Raw genomic sequence first — 15,886 nt, 5'->3', positions numbered from 1 at the left:
CTGCGACCAACAAAGCTTATGAATTCCCATCATGATAATCTTGACGAATGAACACAACTTTTATACATTTTGAAGCCTGCATCCTCTGTGGACCCATTTAGCGAGACAAGTAAAAGCTTTAATGGCAAATGGGGTTTTACTGATGCATTTTATGTTGTTGAATGAAATGTGAAGATATTTTGAGCTTGTGTTCACCACAGACTTCAGGCATTTAACCAAAAACCCATTAAACTCAGGCCGATGGAACCAGAAGTGCTAAAACTACACAAGTAATCCCTGCAGTGATTCATGTTTCTACAAGCTCAGTGCATTATGGGTATTATAATTCTCAATCCACATTAAAGTAACTCACATTGATGTCCAAACTGCAGAGACTGAGTGCGTCCACATCTCTCTTCCTCTGCTTCCTCTTCTTCTGTAAAGACACGAGTGATAATCAGTTCAGTGCTCTATTATCTCTAACAAACAGAATTTATGTTTCATAACACCTGCATGTTTTAGACACCACTGATTTTATTTTGTTGAAATTGTCATGCAGAAGTCACATATAGATAACTATCACACGACAACACAATTTAAAGCTTGTAGGTTCACCATGTTGAAATTAAGCATATTTTCAGCATTTGAAACATTTGTCAGTATTAAAGGGATAGTTCACTTTGAAATAAAATTTTAGTATGTTTTACCTTACCTCAAGGGCATCCAAGATGTAGGTGTCTTTTTTTCCGCAGTAGTTTCAATTTTGATATTTTTAGGTCAAACCGTTCTTGTCTGTCAGTCATATAATGCAGGTCGATGGTCACTGTCTCAAAGAGCATGCACAGAGTCCAAATTAAACAATTCCCCATCGTAAGTACACATTGATGGCCTAAGACACGAAACGAGCGGTTTGTGTGAGAAAACAAACAGTATTTATATCGTTTTTACCTCTTGTACACAGCCACGTCCAAGTGATCTGAGAGCGCGGGCGGGTATAGATATATACACTAGATGTCGCCTTGGCTACTGCAGTTCATTGGAACGAAACCTTAATTTGGACGATGGGGAATTGTTTTAATTTGGACTCTGTGCTTGCTCTTTCAGGTGGTGACCATCGACCTGCATTATATGACTGACAGACAAGAACGGTTTGACCTAAAAATATCAAAATTGAAACTACTGCGGAAAAAAAGACACCTACATCTTGGATGCCCTTGAGGTAAGCTAAAACATACCAAAATTTTATTTCAAAGTGAACTATCCCTTTAATAAATGGAAAAGCATTAAAGTGGTGCGCATACACTGAATAAATACTCTAATCGGTTACAGCCAAGTATATTACTTTTTCTCATTTTTGATTTAATATTCAGAAAAATACTTATTTTCCTAAAAAACTAATAAAAAGTAAAGTAAAAATATTTATTTTAAAGACCATACAATACTTAATATACTTTCATTAAACATAAGGAAAAATGTTCAAGTGAAAATACAATTCAAACAAAATAGTTTCTTTCATTTTTTATTTAGCGCTATTTGTTTTTAGACAAACTGAACAAAACAGGTTTAAACCAGAATCTATGATTTTCAATTAGACTAATATAAAAATGCACTTTAAGTGAATGACCCTGTGATGGCGGCTGCCACAGCTGGATGACAGATGATGAAAAATGTGAGCAGGATCTAATTTATAAACTAAAGTAAGTCAGGATTTCAAAGGATTTCACAAAGGATTTCAGGATACTCAGGAATCAAAACTTTTAGACGCACCTGGACGTTTCTGAATGTTAGTGGAGACATTTATGTAGTTGTTGTGGAGTTACATTGATCATCTCATCATCAAGTTTAACTTCTCCACAAGTGTCCACAGTTCCTGAGGTGTTTATAAGACAGCGGTGACATGTTCTGGTCAATAGTGTTCAGTCTGAGCTCAACCACACAACAGTTTCAGGCTTTGCTGGATCTTCTGTCATTGCGTTAGAACTGGTCTCTGTTGTCGCGCGCGAAACCAAATGTCGGCTGGTGTGTGTAAACGTGCAGATTAATGACGGTAATATTATAATAAGATCCTCTTCATACGTCAGAAGAGGAGCGAAATCTGATCGGCTTATTTTTTGCAGAGAAAGGCTCACCAGAACAAACTCACTGGGTTTCACTTTTCACGTTTTCAGGGTTGGTAGGAGCACCGGACACCCGATTACAGCAAGTCAGATTATCATGATATGTTCCCTTTAAATGCACTTGACCAGTTCTAGACCAATTGTAGTTGTAGACGGTAAATAAAGTGTTTATATAAATCATTCTATCAGTCAACTCTATTGCCAGCTTTGTTATTGTTGCTCCATTCCTGTTTATTCTCCATGGCAACCAGCACAATGCGGAGTCAACATCTACACGAGTGCGAACAGTAGAGCCTGTGAGGGTCTGTTGCTCATGACCCATGACCCCTGGAGAACACCCGCCCTACCAGTCCCACCAGTGCCAGACGAGTAGGTTTAGGTTTCTTATTTGAAGAAGACAGTATCATTATTCTGTATGTTCAGAAATGAATATTGCTTATACTGGTGCATTACATTTTGTACACTGACTAATATGTTTAAATAGCATGTAACAAAATAAAAACAGGAACTTGGATTTTTTTTTTTTGCTCCATACTCGTATTAATTAATTTCTTCTGTGAACTCAACAAAAATTTACTGGTCGCTGTAAGAATTATTAAAAAGGACCACAAAAGTATACACATAATAACATAACATTAATTGGTTTACCTGGTTAAAAAAAGTCTTTCCAGTGTCTCTAGTGCTTTGGTTTGTTTGCATTTAATAAATATTAATTGCTTGCAATTAGATCCATGCTTCATCTCTCCATGCCTGAATGACCGTGATATGATTATATTATTACATTTCAGTCTGTTCCTCAAACACGGCTATCATACGTTTATGGTAGATTAATGCCACTTTTGTGGTGTTTTTTTGCCTTTTTTGTAGCTTGAAAGCTCCAGCTCCCACTCACTGAAGTTGCATGATGAAAAGTTATATTATTAAAGAAAATTACATTTTGACCTGAGACCATTTGACCATTTTGGCAGAGAAAAAGTCCGATGGGTTAGGAACAACATGAGGGTGTATTGACACACGTATCACAGTTTCCAGCTCTGCGCTCAACACTGATGATGATCAGAAATGTTTCTTGACCATCAAATCATCATATTAGACTGATTTCTGAAGGATCATGTGACTCTGAAGACTGGAGTAATGATGCTGAACATTCAGCTTTGATCACAGGAAAATAACATTATTAACGTTGCAAAATGTTCGGTTTCAGTTGTAAAGCAGCAATAAAAAGACAATAGTATCATTATTCAGTTCAATTTACTTGATTCAGTTTAGCTCAATAACAGTGTCAAAGTTACAGTTCATCCGTCATGACACACATGGACTGGATTGCAGCACGTTTGGATGATCCATCTTTTTCTTCGCCAAACCAAATGTAGGAGCATTTATATGGAGAGTATTGCTGCTTTAACCCATTGTAGTCTTCATTATGCCACCGAAAAACAATTCATAATCACCTAATGTATCACAAACAGCTTCTGAACACAGCAAATACACAGAGAGAGTTACAGTGCATCTGGAAATATAATGTAAGGGCTGCGACACAATCACAGCCACTTGCACATGAAGACTAACCTCACATCCACACACACACACAACTTCATCTCTCATTCACAATTAATCATTTAAACAATTATAACAAGAATTTTGAGAGAAACACAAAGACGTAAACACACTCAGGCTTACATAAGAGCTTCTTTACTGGCATCGATGGGTCAAAGAGAACCGTAACATTACACAAATGCTCCTTTAGATTTTTTAAATGTTCTTCACACTAATAAAAATGGTTCTTTTAAGAACTGAAAGGCTCTTGGGGAACCAAAAATGGTTCTGTAGAAAGTAAAAAAACAGTGTTTCTCCTGGACAGCAATGAGAAGAAATGAAGAGCAAACTGAGACTTATGAAAAGTCCCCAGTAACGCATGTCTCCTCTTCAGTTTCAGTGTTTCAGACTCTGCTTAGATATGCCAAGATATAGTCAGATATCAAAACCAAACTCTTCCAAGATCATATGATCTGAGGTATTCCACGTTCATTTGATAAGGTTAATAAGATGTTGGCTCACCTTCTGATGGATGAAAAGACAGCACCCCATCATTGGGCTTCACAGCACTGGTCCTCAGACACACAACACCTTCACAATCCCCCAGCATGCAGCGCTGTCACCTGTCTAACCCCTCAGCCATGAGTGTGTGAGTGTGTGTGTGTGTGTGAGCAGCAAACAGGATGTTCTCTGGAGGAAGTGTGTCGGTGCTATATCGGGCTGAAGCTCTCAGACTGCATCTCTGCTGGTGTTTGTCTGAGGCCGGTGGCGTCAAACAACTTCCGCTTACAGGGAAGAAGCGTTTACACCCTCCTCACACACATCATCTAACGCTGCTGGGAAATAATGCGCTTTACACTAGAAAGTTGACTTTTTTAAAACAATTTGAATACAAACTGAATAATGAAGTTTCGGTTTCATGCACAACACAGTAGAAACTGTAATATTGTGAGCTATTTTTACAGCTGAAAATAACGGTTTACTATGTGAATATATGTTCAAATGTAATTCCTGTGATCAAAGCATCATCACTCCAGTCTTCAGTGTCACATGATCCTTCAGAAATCCCTCTAATATGCTGCTCAAGACACATTTATGATTATTATCAGTGTTGAACTGTACTGTACACACATTTATTATGTAAACACATTTTATCTCGGATGCGATTAATCGTTGCCCAGCACTACTTTACTTATATAATATATTGACTTGGATCTGTACCTGCACTGCCGCAGTTTAGGAGATGTGTGTACACTCAGAGAACACTTAACAACAGGAAGCCAGTAAATCCCTGCTAAACACACTTCCTGGACACAAACGGTCTTCCTTTAAGCACTTCCTGTTGAAGAAGTGCGCTGTGTGTCTGATGCTGGAATTATCATACTTACATGATGAGTTTACATGAATGTCACGGCAGTGTTGTAATTACCAGATGGATTTTTGGGAGTTTCTTTTCAAATGGGAAATAATTGGCGTTGGTTAATTGTGAATATTGACAGTACAAGTAGGATTTTCGGTGAGGCTGTTCACATGACCTTTTAAACGTGGTCTCAACATTGGCCACTGGAACCACAAGTGAACGCAGTCATGGCCTAAATGCATAACCGCATGATATCTGACATTGTTGACATCATAGCCACATTATAACATGTTGGTCTTGTCTTGTGTATACACAGTTTTTGAGGTGCGCTCACACAGGGTGATTAAATCGCTGGAGGTTGCCAAATCCCAGTCCTGATTGTTGGTTTTGGCAGCAGGCATTCACAATACACTTTGTATCCAAGCAGCTTTAAATAAATTCATACTGTGTGTATATATATTTATATATGTATATGAAGAGTTCAGATGCAAAAGCCTCTAAGTGCCATCTGAAATTTTCTTCTAGAATGATCATTTTTATAAAGCTTGTATATTTAAGTTAAGTGATTTCACTTAAATGACAATTAATAGGTAATTTGCATTGCCATTTAAGTGAAATTATTGAACTTAAACATACGAGCTTGATAAAAATGATCATTCTAGAAGAAAATTTCAGATGGCACTTAGAGGCTTTTGCATCTGAACTCTCCATATATATATATATGATCAAATTGTAATCACTGACTGTAATCAAACTGAAATATATATATTAGCTTTTGAATCGAAATCTAATCAAATTATGGAATTTGTGTCAGTACACGAACCCAGCCCTACAAATGAAACATTGCTGACATGTACAGAGCTATAAAAGCAATTTGGACTCGAATCAGATGGTTTTGGAAGAATCTGATGACAATCGTTCATATTGAAATATCAGACATTTGCCAAAATGTGAGCACAGTTTAAGAAATTAATGTTGAGATCTCTTTTGAAAGTCTAATGGAGATCTTTTACTTTCTCTCAGAATATTTTCGACAAAAATCATTTGATTTCTCTGTAATCATCAATCATATTGCCGTCTAATAGACGATTTTTCTTTCCCGCAGGATTAGTTGTGTCGACAGAGAGTATAAGATTCGTCGCAGAGAAGATGAATTCACTTCTAAACTCTAATCTGGAATCAGAAATGAATGAAGCCGATGTGTTAATGTGACCTAAGGTCTTTTATGAACATCACATGTAGGTCACAATTGCAAGAACATTTTATATGGTTATTATCTGAAGTGATATGGAGTCATAAACCCAACATTTCTTCATCACATTGGCAGAATTCATTGCTGACCTTGTGGTTTTATACAAAAAGAAGTCTGAAATGATCCAGCTCAGCCCTTGGACTATCTCACGACTGCAGATCAAGGGAAGGCCGACAGAGGCATTCTGAAGGGAGTGTGATCCCACAATTATCAGACGTCCCATGAACTTTGATATAGTGACATGATCAGAATGTATGTTATTTGTTGGCTATTTATGAGCAGGCGCACACTGTCAAACACTCAAAAATATATTGAGGTAAAACTATTATTGAAAAGCACATCGCTGGAAAAGCCAGTATGCCTCTTTCATGGAGGTTTGTTGATTTATGCTCTTTTGTGATTTGGTTTGGTGCTGGTCCAGCTGTTCAACTTTTGCATGAGCTTTCAGATAAAGCTTTTTGTACCCAGGAAGTTTTGCTGGTTAAGAAGGCAAGTCACAGGAAATGAGGAAATGAAGTTATCTGTTATCTGTTTTGTTTCTTGCATTCTGCCATATATACTAGAGGCACCCATTTGTTTCACCAGGTTATCATTGGTACATTTGGTTGGTGTTTTGACTTTACTAATTCCATAGCTACACAAAAGACATCATCATCATCAAGTAAGAGAAAAGGAGATATTTCAGCCACCTCACAGACTAACATATAATACTGAAAATTAAATGATTATTACTAGTTTTATGGGCAATATTTGCATCCTGAAATTGATTTTATTTAAAAACACACTTTAGGCTAAAGGGAGAGTTCATCCAAAAATACGTTAAGTAATACGTTAAGTCCAAGTCGTTATTTATTAACAAACTTGGGCATATCTCTGTCTTTGGTGGAATACCAGGAGGATATTTTGAAATATAAAACAGTAGGCCCATTGACTTTCATTGTAAACAGCATTAGCATGATTAAGACTGTTTTACAAGCAGGCTATCTCTGTTTGGACGTTGAGAAATAGTTTAAAAGGCAAACACAGAGGATGACCTTTTTCACATGAAGAGTGTTGTATAATATCAAGGAAATGCAATCACCCTGCCTTCTTGTTTATTGCCTTTTTGTTACACAATGTATTAAATATAATGCATTGCTAACAATGCTGTTTTTTTTAAAGAAATGCCCAATACTGTATGGGCATAGATGTACAGTAATTGTTAGTTATGTATGAAAAATGGGGGCAAAAACAAAAGTGTTGCGTTGTTCAGTGTATATAATACAGGCCTAATAATATAACTCAGATTGTATTCGTCTGAAAGAAGAAAGTCATATACACCTAGGATGGCTTGAGGGTGAGTAATTTTAATTTGAAAGTGAACTACTCCTTTAATAACTGTGCTAAATTTAAGGCAGGCTTAGACTGGCCATCGGGCGCAGCGGGTGAAATGTTCAAACCCGGAGGCCAAGCTACTGATTATGCCCGCTGTCCCACTCGTGTGTGCCAACTTTCAGTCATATTTGAGTGAAGTAAACTCATTTGGTTAATGTCACTTTCAGGTTTGTAGAGTATAGGGTGCACATGTACTAGTACAGTGTTTCCCATGTTCCTGGAGGCACACCAACACTAGAGTTATGAATGGTTATGGTGATGAATTTCACATTTGCATATTCTTCTATAGTATGAATAGTAATGTAAACAAGTGTTGAGAAGCAGCTGAGGCGCTGTCATTTTTTATTGGACTTTATTTACTTCTGGAATGTTTACTAAGCATCTGCGCATGGGAAAGAAAGCGCACAAGATGAGACCGCTAGTTATTAAGAGCATTGATTAATAACACATTTATACGTTGTTAACCAAATCAAAATGTATTTTCATATTGAATGACAGTCACAGTACAGCTTTAAAACTGTTTATTAACAGTTTTAAAGCTGTACTGTGACTGTCATTCAATATACAAGTAATATACAAGAAAAATATACAAGTAGTCTTTATAATAAACATGTTTTATGTTTATTAGATACATAATGTGTATTTTTTTTATATGTATAGCCCTATTATATGATTTTAAATTTGAAAGTAAAGTAAATTATAGTATTTATGCTATATCGTGATCTGCGAGTGCGTCATTGCTTTTCTGGGGCGGCAGTGGCTCAGTGGTTCATGTAGGTTGTCTACAAACCGGAAGGTTGGTGGTTCGATCCCCGGTTCCACCTGACCAAGTGTCGAGGTGTCCATGAGCAAGACACCTAACCCCAGCTGCTCCCGACGAGCTGGATGGCGCCTTGCATGGCTGACACCGGCGTTGGTGTATGAATGAGTGAGTGAATGGGTGAATGTGAGGCTATGTAAAGCGCTTTGGTGGCCATAGGTCTGTGAAAGCGCTATATAAATGCAGTCCATTTCTTTGATGACGATGAGCGATTATTGTCAGCGAGTTCCACTTCAACGGATATATCCCATGTGAACACTGTGTAGGGATCCTGTCAATCTGATCGCACTTCTACACGTTTTCCAACTCTTCCTAATCAAACACACCTGACTCAACTCATCAGCTCATTAGAAGAGACTCCAAGACATGAAATGAATATGTCAGATAAGGGAGATGCTCAAAATGTGTACTGTTGGTGTGCCTCCAGTAACAGGGCTGGGAAACACTACTGATGAACGCTTTTCCAACGCTGGCCGTGGTATATGTACACATTTTTTTGGACGTGATTTTGGATCATTGGGAAACCCGCACTACACTATGTTCAAGAAACCTGCAAATCCATTGATTTCAAAAAGGCACAGAGAGCACACTCTTCCTGTTGATGGACCGCAAAAAAACAGCATATATTCTGAACTCACCCCTCTGAAGAGCCACTTCTCTGATGTAGAGAGGAGAGAAAATGACTCCTTCCTCTGCAACATCGGCCTGGTGGGAGAAAACAAGGAAAAGACATCAGACACACAGGTGATTTACACTACAGTAGCAGAGACTAGCACAGATGCACATTACACACTGACAGACTAAAGCTGCGCTCACTTTTACTGCTGTTCGGTGAACTTTCACAGGAGAAATCAAATCCATTCATTTCGATAGAGTGCTGCAATGATGGCGTATTTTTGTAGGCCAAAACCCAGAAACGAGTTAGCACTTTAGCAAATCTATGGTTTGGTTTAATGCCTGAAATAAGGTCTGTGGGTCACACAGAACGCATTTGTTCTTCCACTCTGCTGCTCTTCCAAACATGCGCAAGATGGACGCGTTAGATCCTTGAGCTTGCGTCTTTTGCAGTGTCTGGCGAGTGACATGGCGTTCTAAAGAAGCAGCTTTCAGGTTAAAATATGGTCAACTTTTTAAAAAAAGGTGTCTTTTGACCTTGGATTTTTTCATATTTTATTTAACCTCAAAAAGGTGTTCTGTGTGAATGGGCCCCTAAGACCGGTGAAGATACATGACTGATCAGCGGCTGAATGATGGAAAATCACATTGGTTTTCAGCAAGACACATTAGAGAACCGCTACAGTCCAGGGAATGAAAAGGTGACGAGGTTTTTCACTTGGATGGAGTCATTTCCATTGACTGCAGTTTTGTAAACAGGTCTGTCTCAGTCATCATTGTGGCAGGACAGGAAGAATGACCTTCTCCTGACCCAGATCCTCAGGTGTTGCCTTTTTCTCTGGCTATTGTGACAAGCTGCTGAGAAACATCTTTTTTTTGCACACGGTTCTCCAAATATTTGAGCTTGTAACATTTCATTTTTGTTGTCACACAAATGTGACATTTTAAAACGGAAAGAATTCTTAATAAAGTCACCATGAAATCAAAATGGACAATTCCTATTTTCGAATTGAATATTGCAGTTTTTATTATAAATGATTTATCTGTGCACATTATTATTCTGTTAAATTCATGTTCCTCATAATCTTGAATCAGAATAAGTTCCTCTTGCAGCATCTCTTCTCTTCTCTGATGACGAGGGCGGGGCTATAACCTGTCAATCACATGAGATCAGCCAATAGCAAACCACAACCATCCAATCAACTCCACACGGACAAAATCAAGCCCCGCCCACATTTGTTCTCGTTCCTGAAGCGTTTCACTCAGATACGACACAATAGAGGAGAAAAGACCAGCGCAACTTAAACACAGTTTAATGACAACTTTAAGAAAATACGCATTTAACAATGACAGACTGATATATCAGCCAGGCCAATTTATCTGCCAGTATTTGGCCAATTTAAGAATAAATTATCAGCTAATAATTGCATTATTAGCTTTTTAACGAAAACATTAGCTCAGTGTAGTTCGTTTATACCCAACGTTTAGCTTTTTACTTCTGTGATTGTATTTAGGCATCAAAATCATAAAAGTTGTGTTAATTTGTGAAGATTATCATGATGAACAAAACGTTTAACGTTTAATGTTTAATAATCTATTCCAAAATACAACTGGGGTTTTGTTCTTTTGGTTTAGCTTTTCAACATAAACATTTGCTCAATTAATAAACAAGTGGATATATATATATATTTTTTTTTTAGCTGTTTTGAGTAAATTGTTTCACCGTTTAAAATAATAGTGGTCTTGAACTTTATTCTGACACTTATCAAGTAAATTCACCTTCACACAAAAACTTGTAGAATTAGTTTTGTAGTGGAAAACCAAACTCAAAAGAGTTTAAAAAAAAAAAAAAAAAAAAAAAAATTATATATTTATTTGTTTTTTTTTTTAAATCAAATCAACCACTATTTAACATGTGGTTTTGGTTTTTCTAGTCTCCTGCTACAAAACTAAATTGAAAACTACTGTATATTTACATGCAGAAAGGTCCAACAAGGAGCAGTTTTTCCGCTTTGGCAGGAGTTTTGTGGTTAAATTCTCCTTCTCTTGGCTCACATGCCCCCCTCTGGCATTTACCTCTCACTTTATCAGCAGTTAAAGATGCCTCCCACTGCGATGGGAACATTATCCCACTTCCTGACTGATCCATGAGTTAATTTATTCAAGCTATTGCTTTAACAGCACAATATCTTCATCCAGACATTCAAGCTGAGGTAAATCTCACACACACACATCTGCCACACAGAACGATCTTCATGTTAGTGCAGTCCACTATAGTGCACATACATGTGTTTACATAACTAACAGAGACATTATGGCTGCCATGGCACACACAGAGTAGTTTATATCATAGAATGTCTCTTGGTTTGTAATCAAAGCATGCTGAGAAAAACAGATTTCCCTTTCTTTGTAAACTGCTAATTGTGTTAAACTTATGCAATTTCTTAAGTTGTTTTTAAAGTCAAGAATTTTGATATGGAATGAGTAATTGTAGTTCTTGAAACGGATAAGTATAACACACACACGTATACACACACACACATACATCTGATCTGACCGTTATCAGTTTGTAGAGTTCAGTATGGCGTACCACAAGGCTCAGTACTAGGACCGTTGCTGTTCACTCTGTACATGCTACCCTTAGGATGACGTTAGTTTAATTTTCAACAATAGTATTAATATTATTAGTTTTATTTTCAACAATATTATTCATTTTCATCAATATTATTCATTTGACTGTACTGACACTGTTGTGTGTGAACTGAACTGAGCTGGACGATGACCGTTTTTTTCAGAACTGCTTTATAGATGAAATTAACTAATTTAATAATTGTTGATCTTTACAACAGAACTGAATCAACACTGAACTAACTTCAGCGCACATCATTCCAGCTGAAATGCATAATTTTCTTGTTATCACAGTAAAACTGCTTTAAAACAATCTGTACTGTAAACCGGTAAATAAATAAAGGTACACACACACATACTAAACCCGGTTTACTCAATACTGATCTACATATAAATATGGTACTGTAATTAAATCCGCCCACAATAATCACCTCAAGGAAACTTGCCAATGTAAGTCTGAGTCTAAAGAGCATGATGTAGTTTGGGGTTTGTAAACAAAGTAAATGTGATACTTGATACAGATACAGATACTAGAGAGCATTTGATTGGACAAAACCTGATGAGAGTGCAGAATGACGCCATCATAATCGTTGACCTGTGTATAGTAGAGAGAGACTGCAAGCTAACTAACAGTGAACAGTTGTGTTTTTATAAACTAAAGTTAACAACTGATAAATAGTGTTAAATAACAAATGTGTTGCTCATTGTTAGTTAAAATTAGTCATTTCGTTGGGGACTAATGGGACCTTATTGTAAAGTTTTACCAATTACCCAGATCCAAAGTGAGTTAGCTATTATAGTTAGTTAGTTATTATAGTTTTATTTATAAAGCGCCTTTCCCAAACTCGAGGCGCATTCCCTCATACATTTTTTAAAAAGTGCATTGAGTGTAAGAGATGTTATATAGATCTAACAAATTATTATTTCTTAATAAAAGTATAAATGTTAGAAAGAACACCTTATGGATTAAAAACACCTGTACATCATCTGGGTATTTCATACACACAGAAAATTCACGCAATTCCACAGTTTATATATAATATAATATGCTATAAGTATGATTATTACACTACAGTATGGCATTCTGGTTCATGTTTACACCAGATCCTGATCTCTAATTATTCACTGCCATCTAGTGGCCAACATTCAATCTCACCTCTCAAAATAAGTCTTAATCTATGAATCACTTCAGTAGACTAATATCTATCAATCAATCAATCAATCAATCAATCAATCAATCAATCAATCTATCTATCTATCTATCTATCTATCTATCTATCTATCTATCTATCTATCTATCTATCTATCTATCTATCTATCTATCTATCTATCTATCAATCAATCAATCAATCAATCAATCAATCAATCAATCTGTCTGTCTGTCTGTAGATAAAAAGCTCAAAACACGTTGTTTGGCAAATACTATTAAATGCTATGTTTCATATTACGCTGCATAATGAGGCCTTTTATTCCCATCGGATCATCTGACACACGCAGTCGCCCTCCAGCTGCTGTAACCTATGACTAAATCCCAGTAAACGCTTTTCTGTAAAGACTGTTCCTATACATGACTTAAACTTAAAAGACTTAAAGTCAGTAAGCAATAAGCATGTAAATATATTTGTCACAGCAACCCTTCTCTTTTCTAAAAAAATAATACAAATAATAATAAAAAAAATCATTATGGCATACATTTTATTACATATATAAGTTTAAAGTAGGGAAAGTTGTTGTCCAGAAAAACACAGTCTGGCTATTACACGACGATGGGAGTTCAGGAAGCATTTTCCTGATCTCTGCACTCTTACCTGCACAGGAAACACACACTCACACACACACGCACACGCACGCACGCACGCACGCACGCACGCACGCACGCACGCACACACACACACAGATTCTATCCAGTTGGAGGAGATCAAACATGTTTGATATTTTGAGCCGATTTTAAAACACATACTGTTTTCATTTGCGAGTGAGTTTGTTGCATTCAGAACAAGCTGAAAGTCTGGTAGAACATGACGCTCGGTCGTTTAGTGTACGATGGCCAGTATTTTTACTGTAACCATTTACAAAGTCAGCAAGTGTATGATGCCGAGTGTTTTAACATTTCAGCTTTCCAGCCTTAAATCTCAATTTACACAGTCCATCCATTGTATTGGTTAATTTTTTGGTTTAATTGAGCACTGAACATGCATGTGAAAATCATAATTCAGTGCTGAGCTTTTTATTTTTATAAACATTTTTGCTGTCTGAGAAAATAATGAGAATATAACGTTATTTTTTATTTAAAAAAAAAACCCACTTGTACTAAAAATGTTTTTTCTCAATCACTCTAGCTCAATTCTCAGATGAGATTTTGTTCACATTTGAATTATTTTTCGTGTAGAAATGTGTTTTGACAATGTGTGCAAAGTCTACAATTTGCACAAATAACTAAATGCACATCTTGTTGATACCTATTGAGTTTATTCTTAGTGGAACAGTCAATCTGTAATAATATTGACAAAATGTGCTTTATGTCTTTATTTGTAAAATGGACATGCAAATGTTTACTTGAAACAAATTGCAAAAAAATAAATGTACTTCATACCTACAAATATGCATATTCTTTTTCTGTGTACTACAGTATTGACTTTTCCAAGAAAATGTGGACATGTCCTTCTGAAACCTGTATCTAAAACGTTTATTGTGATATTCAGCTAGACAGAACTGACATTCTTGTATAGTATAGTAATCAGTCAGTATCAACAAAAAAGTACAAACAAAAACAAAACAAAAATGAAATGAAATTTGCTGTTGAGAAAAAGCATCTAAAACATTTTGTCAAGTTTGGCTAACACAATAAAAAATAAAGTTCCCTTTTGAATGGGCACTCGCACTGAGTCCTAGGACGAGGATACGTTTGTTCATGTACGTGTGAAGACGATCACTCACAACACTTGAGGACACACGACCTGTGCGTTATTTGTCTGGGTAACGTGAGCACGTGTGTTCAGTTCTCCAGGGAACTGAATGCGCTCATTGTGAGGTGTGCTTTGTGATGCATCCGCGAGACTGACTGAAAGAGACAGGTAAGAAGCTATTACTTTGTTCTCACCTGAGGGATAGTAGTTAGCGTTTGCACGAGTGCATTCGGCTCTCGAGGGAGTCGAAGGCACTCACAGTGATGTGTTCGTTACTATTCAACAAGTCATTCTTGATTAGTGATAGAGTCTGGCATTTTTGAGGGCTCTCGAGGGAGTTGAACGAGCTCTTTATGATGTGGAAGCTGTGATGAGCTCCTTTGTTGTTTATTCTCTCTCTCTCTCGAGGGATGAGAGAGGAATGAGAGACACCACGGTTTGGGTCCATAAGGGAAGGCAGGTTCGATCACGGAGGAGGTGGAGTCATCTGAGATTTCTTTCCCTTTCCGGCCTGCTACTAATAATGTATGAGGCCTAATGCTATCTTAAGATCTGCCGGCACAATAGCAGTGCTCAGTGTTAATCTCTGGAACCCGACGGGAAGCCTTTTCTTTTTTCGCCCTAGTTTGCGAACCTTTCCGAGTTCTAGGCACCTTCGTGAGAGTTGGAGTCTAGAGAACCCGTCTTTCCTTGGGTTTGACTGAAGAGCAGAACCCTCCTCCTGAGTCGGGTTGTGAAGCAGGGTCCTCCAGTCCCTGGGATGAGCTCTTTCCATCTCGAGAACCCAACAAAGAGTGTTTTTTTTGCCCCCAGTTTGCGAACCCTTCTTTGTCACAAGGAGTGTCTGGAGTCTTGAGATCCTACGAAGACATTTGTTTCAGAGTGGTCGCAGCTATAGCACACCCCTTGATGGCAATGTCTTCATGATTGAGTGTTAGTGGAATCCTTAATAGTAGGATTCCCGACTCCTCATGAGAGAGCTCAGTTTATTGCTGGAGTGTCAGTTGAGTGCTCAGCGAGCAATTTTGCCTAGCCCTCTTGTACTTTCCTGTGATCTGCCGTCCAAGGAAGCTCTGAGCACTTCTGGTCTCCAACACGGTGTGGTCTGTTCAGCTTGGCCAAACCCCTTCTGTTGTACGGGACCTCTGAGAGTGCTGGAGACCAAATCATATTACAGGTTTTATAATGGTTGTAGCTAGGCGTAGCGGTTAGCTCCCATTGTTCATTTAGAATGAGTGTGGATTACAACCTTCCCAGTGATGGGCAAGATCTTCCGCTCCACGTAACGAGCTCAGTCTG

The 15,886-nt window shown here is 37.5% G+C and overlaps 1 protein-coding gene across 5 annotated transcripts in view; it reads right to left on the bottom strand.

Moving 5' to 3' along the window:
* arhgef3 (Rho guanine nucleotide exchange factor (GEF) 3) overlaps positions 1 to 15,886 on the bottom strand; it is a 63,415-nt gene that overhangs the window by 39,319 nt on the left and 8,210 nt on the right. For 2 of the 5 annotated variants that reach the window (XM_082139735.1, XM_082139737.1), the window contains exons 2-3: positions 9,077 to 9,143; positions 353 to 415 (exon numbers count right to left, since the gene is read on the bottom strand). In XM_082139735.1, coding sequence (XP_081995861.1) covers positions 353 to 415; positions 9,077 to 9,143 — 130 coding nt within the window. Of the gene's footprint in view, positions 1 to 352; positions 416 to 4,154; positions 4,462 to 9,076; positions 9,144 to 15,886 lie in introns of those variants that run through there. The other 3 variants (XM_082139736.1, XM_082139742.1, XM_082139741.1) reach the window with 3 other exon arrangements.

The sequence above is a fragment of the Leuciscus leuciscus genome, assembly GCF_965113295.1.
Source record: "Leuciscus leuciscus genome assembly, chromosome: 15".
NCBI classification, from domain to species: Eukaryota; Metazoa; Chordata; class Actinopteri; order Cypriniformes; family Leuciscidae; genus Leuciscus; species Leuciscus leuciscus.
Note: the sequence above shows the minus strand (reverse complement) of the source record. Positions and strands in the feature narration are given on the sequence as shown.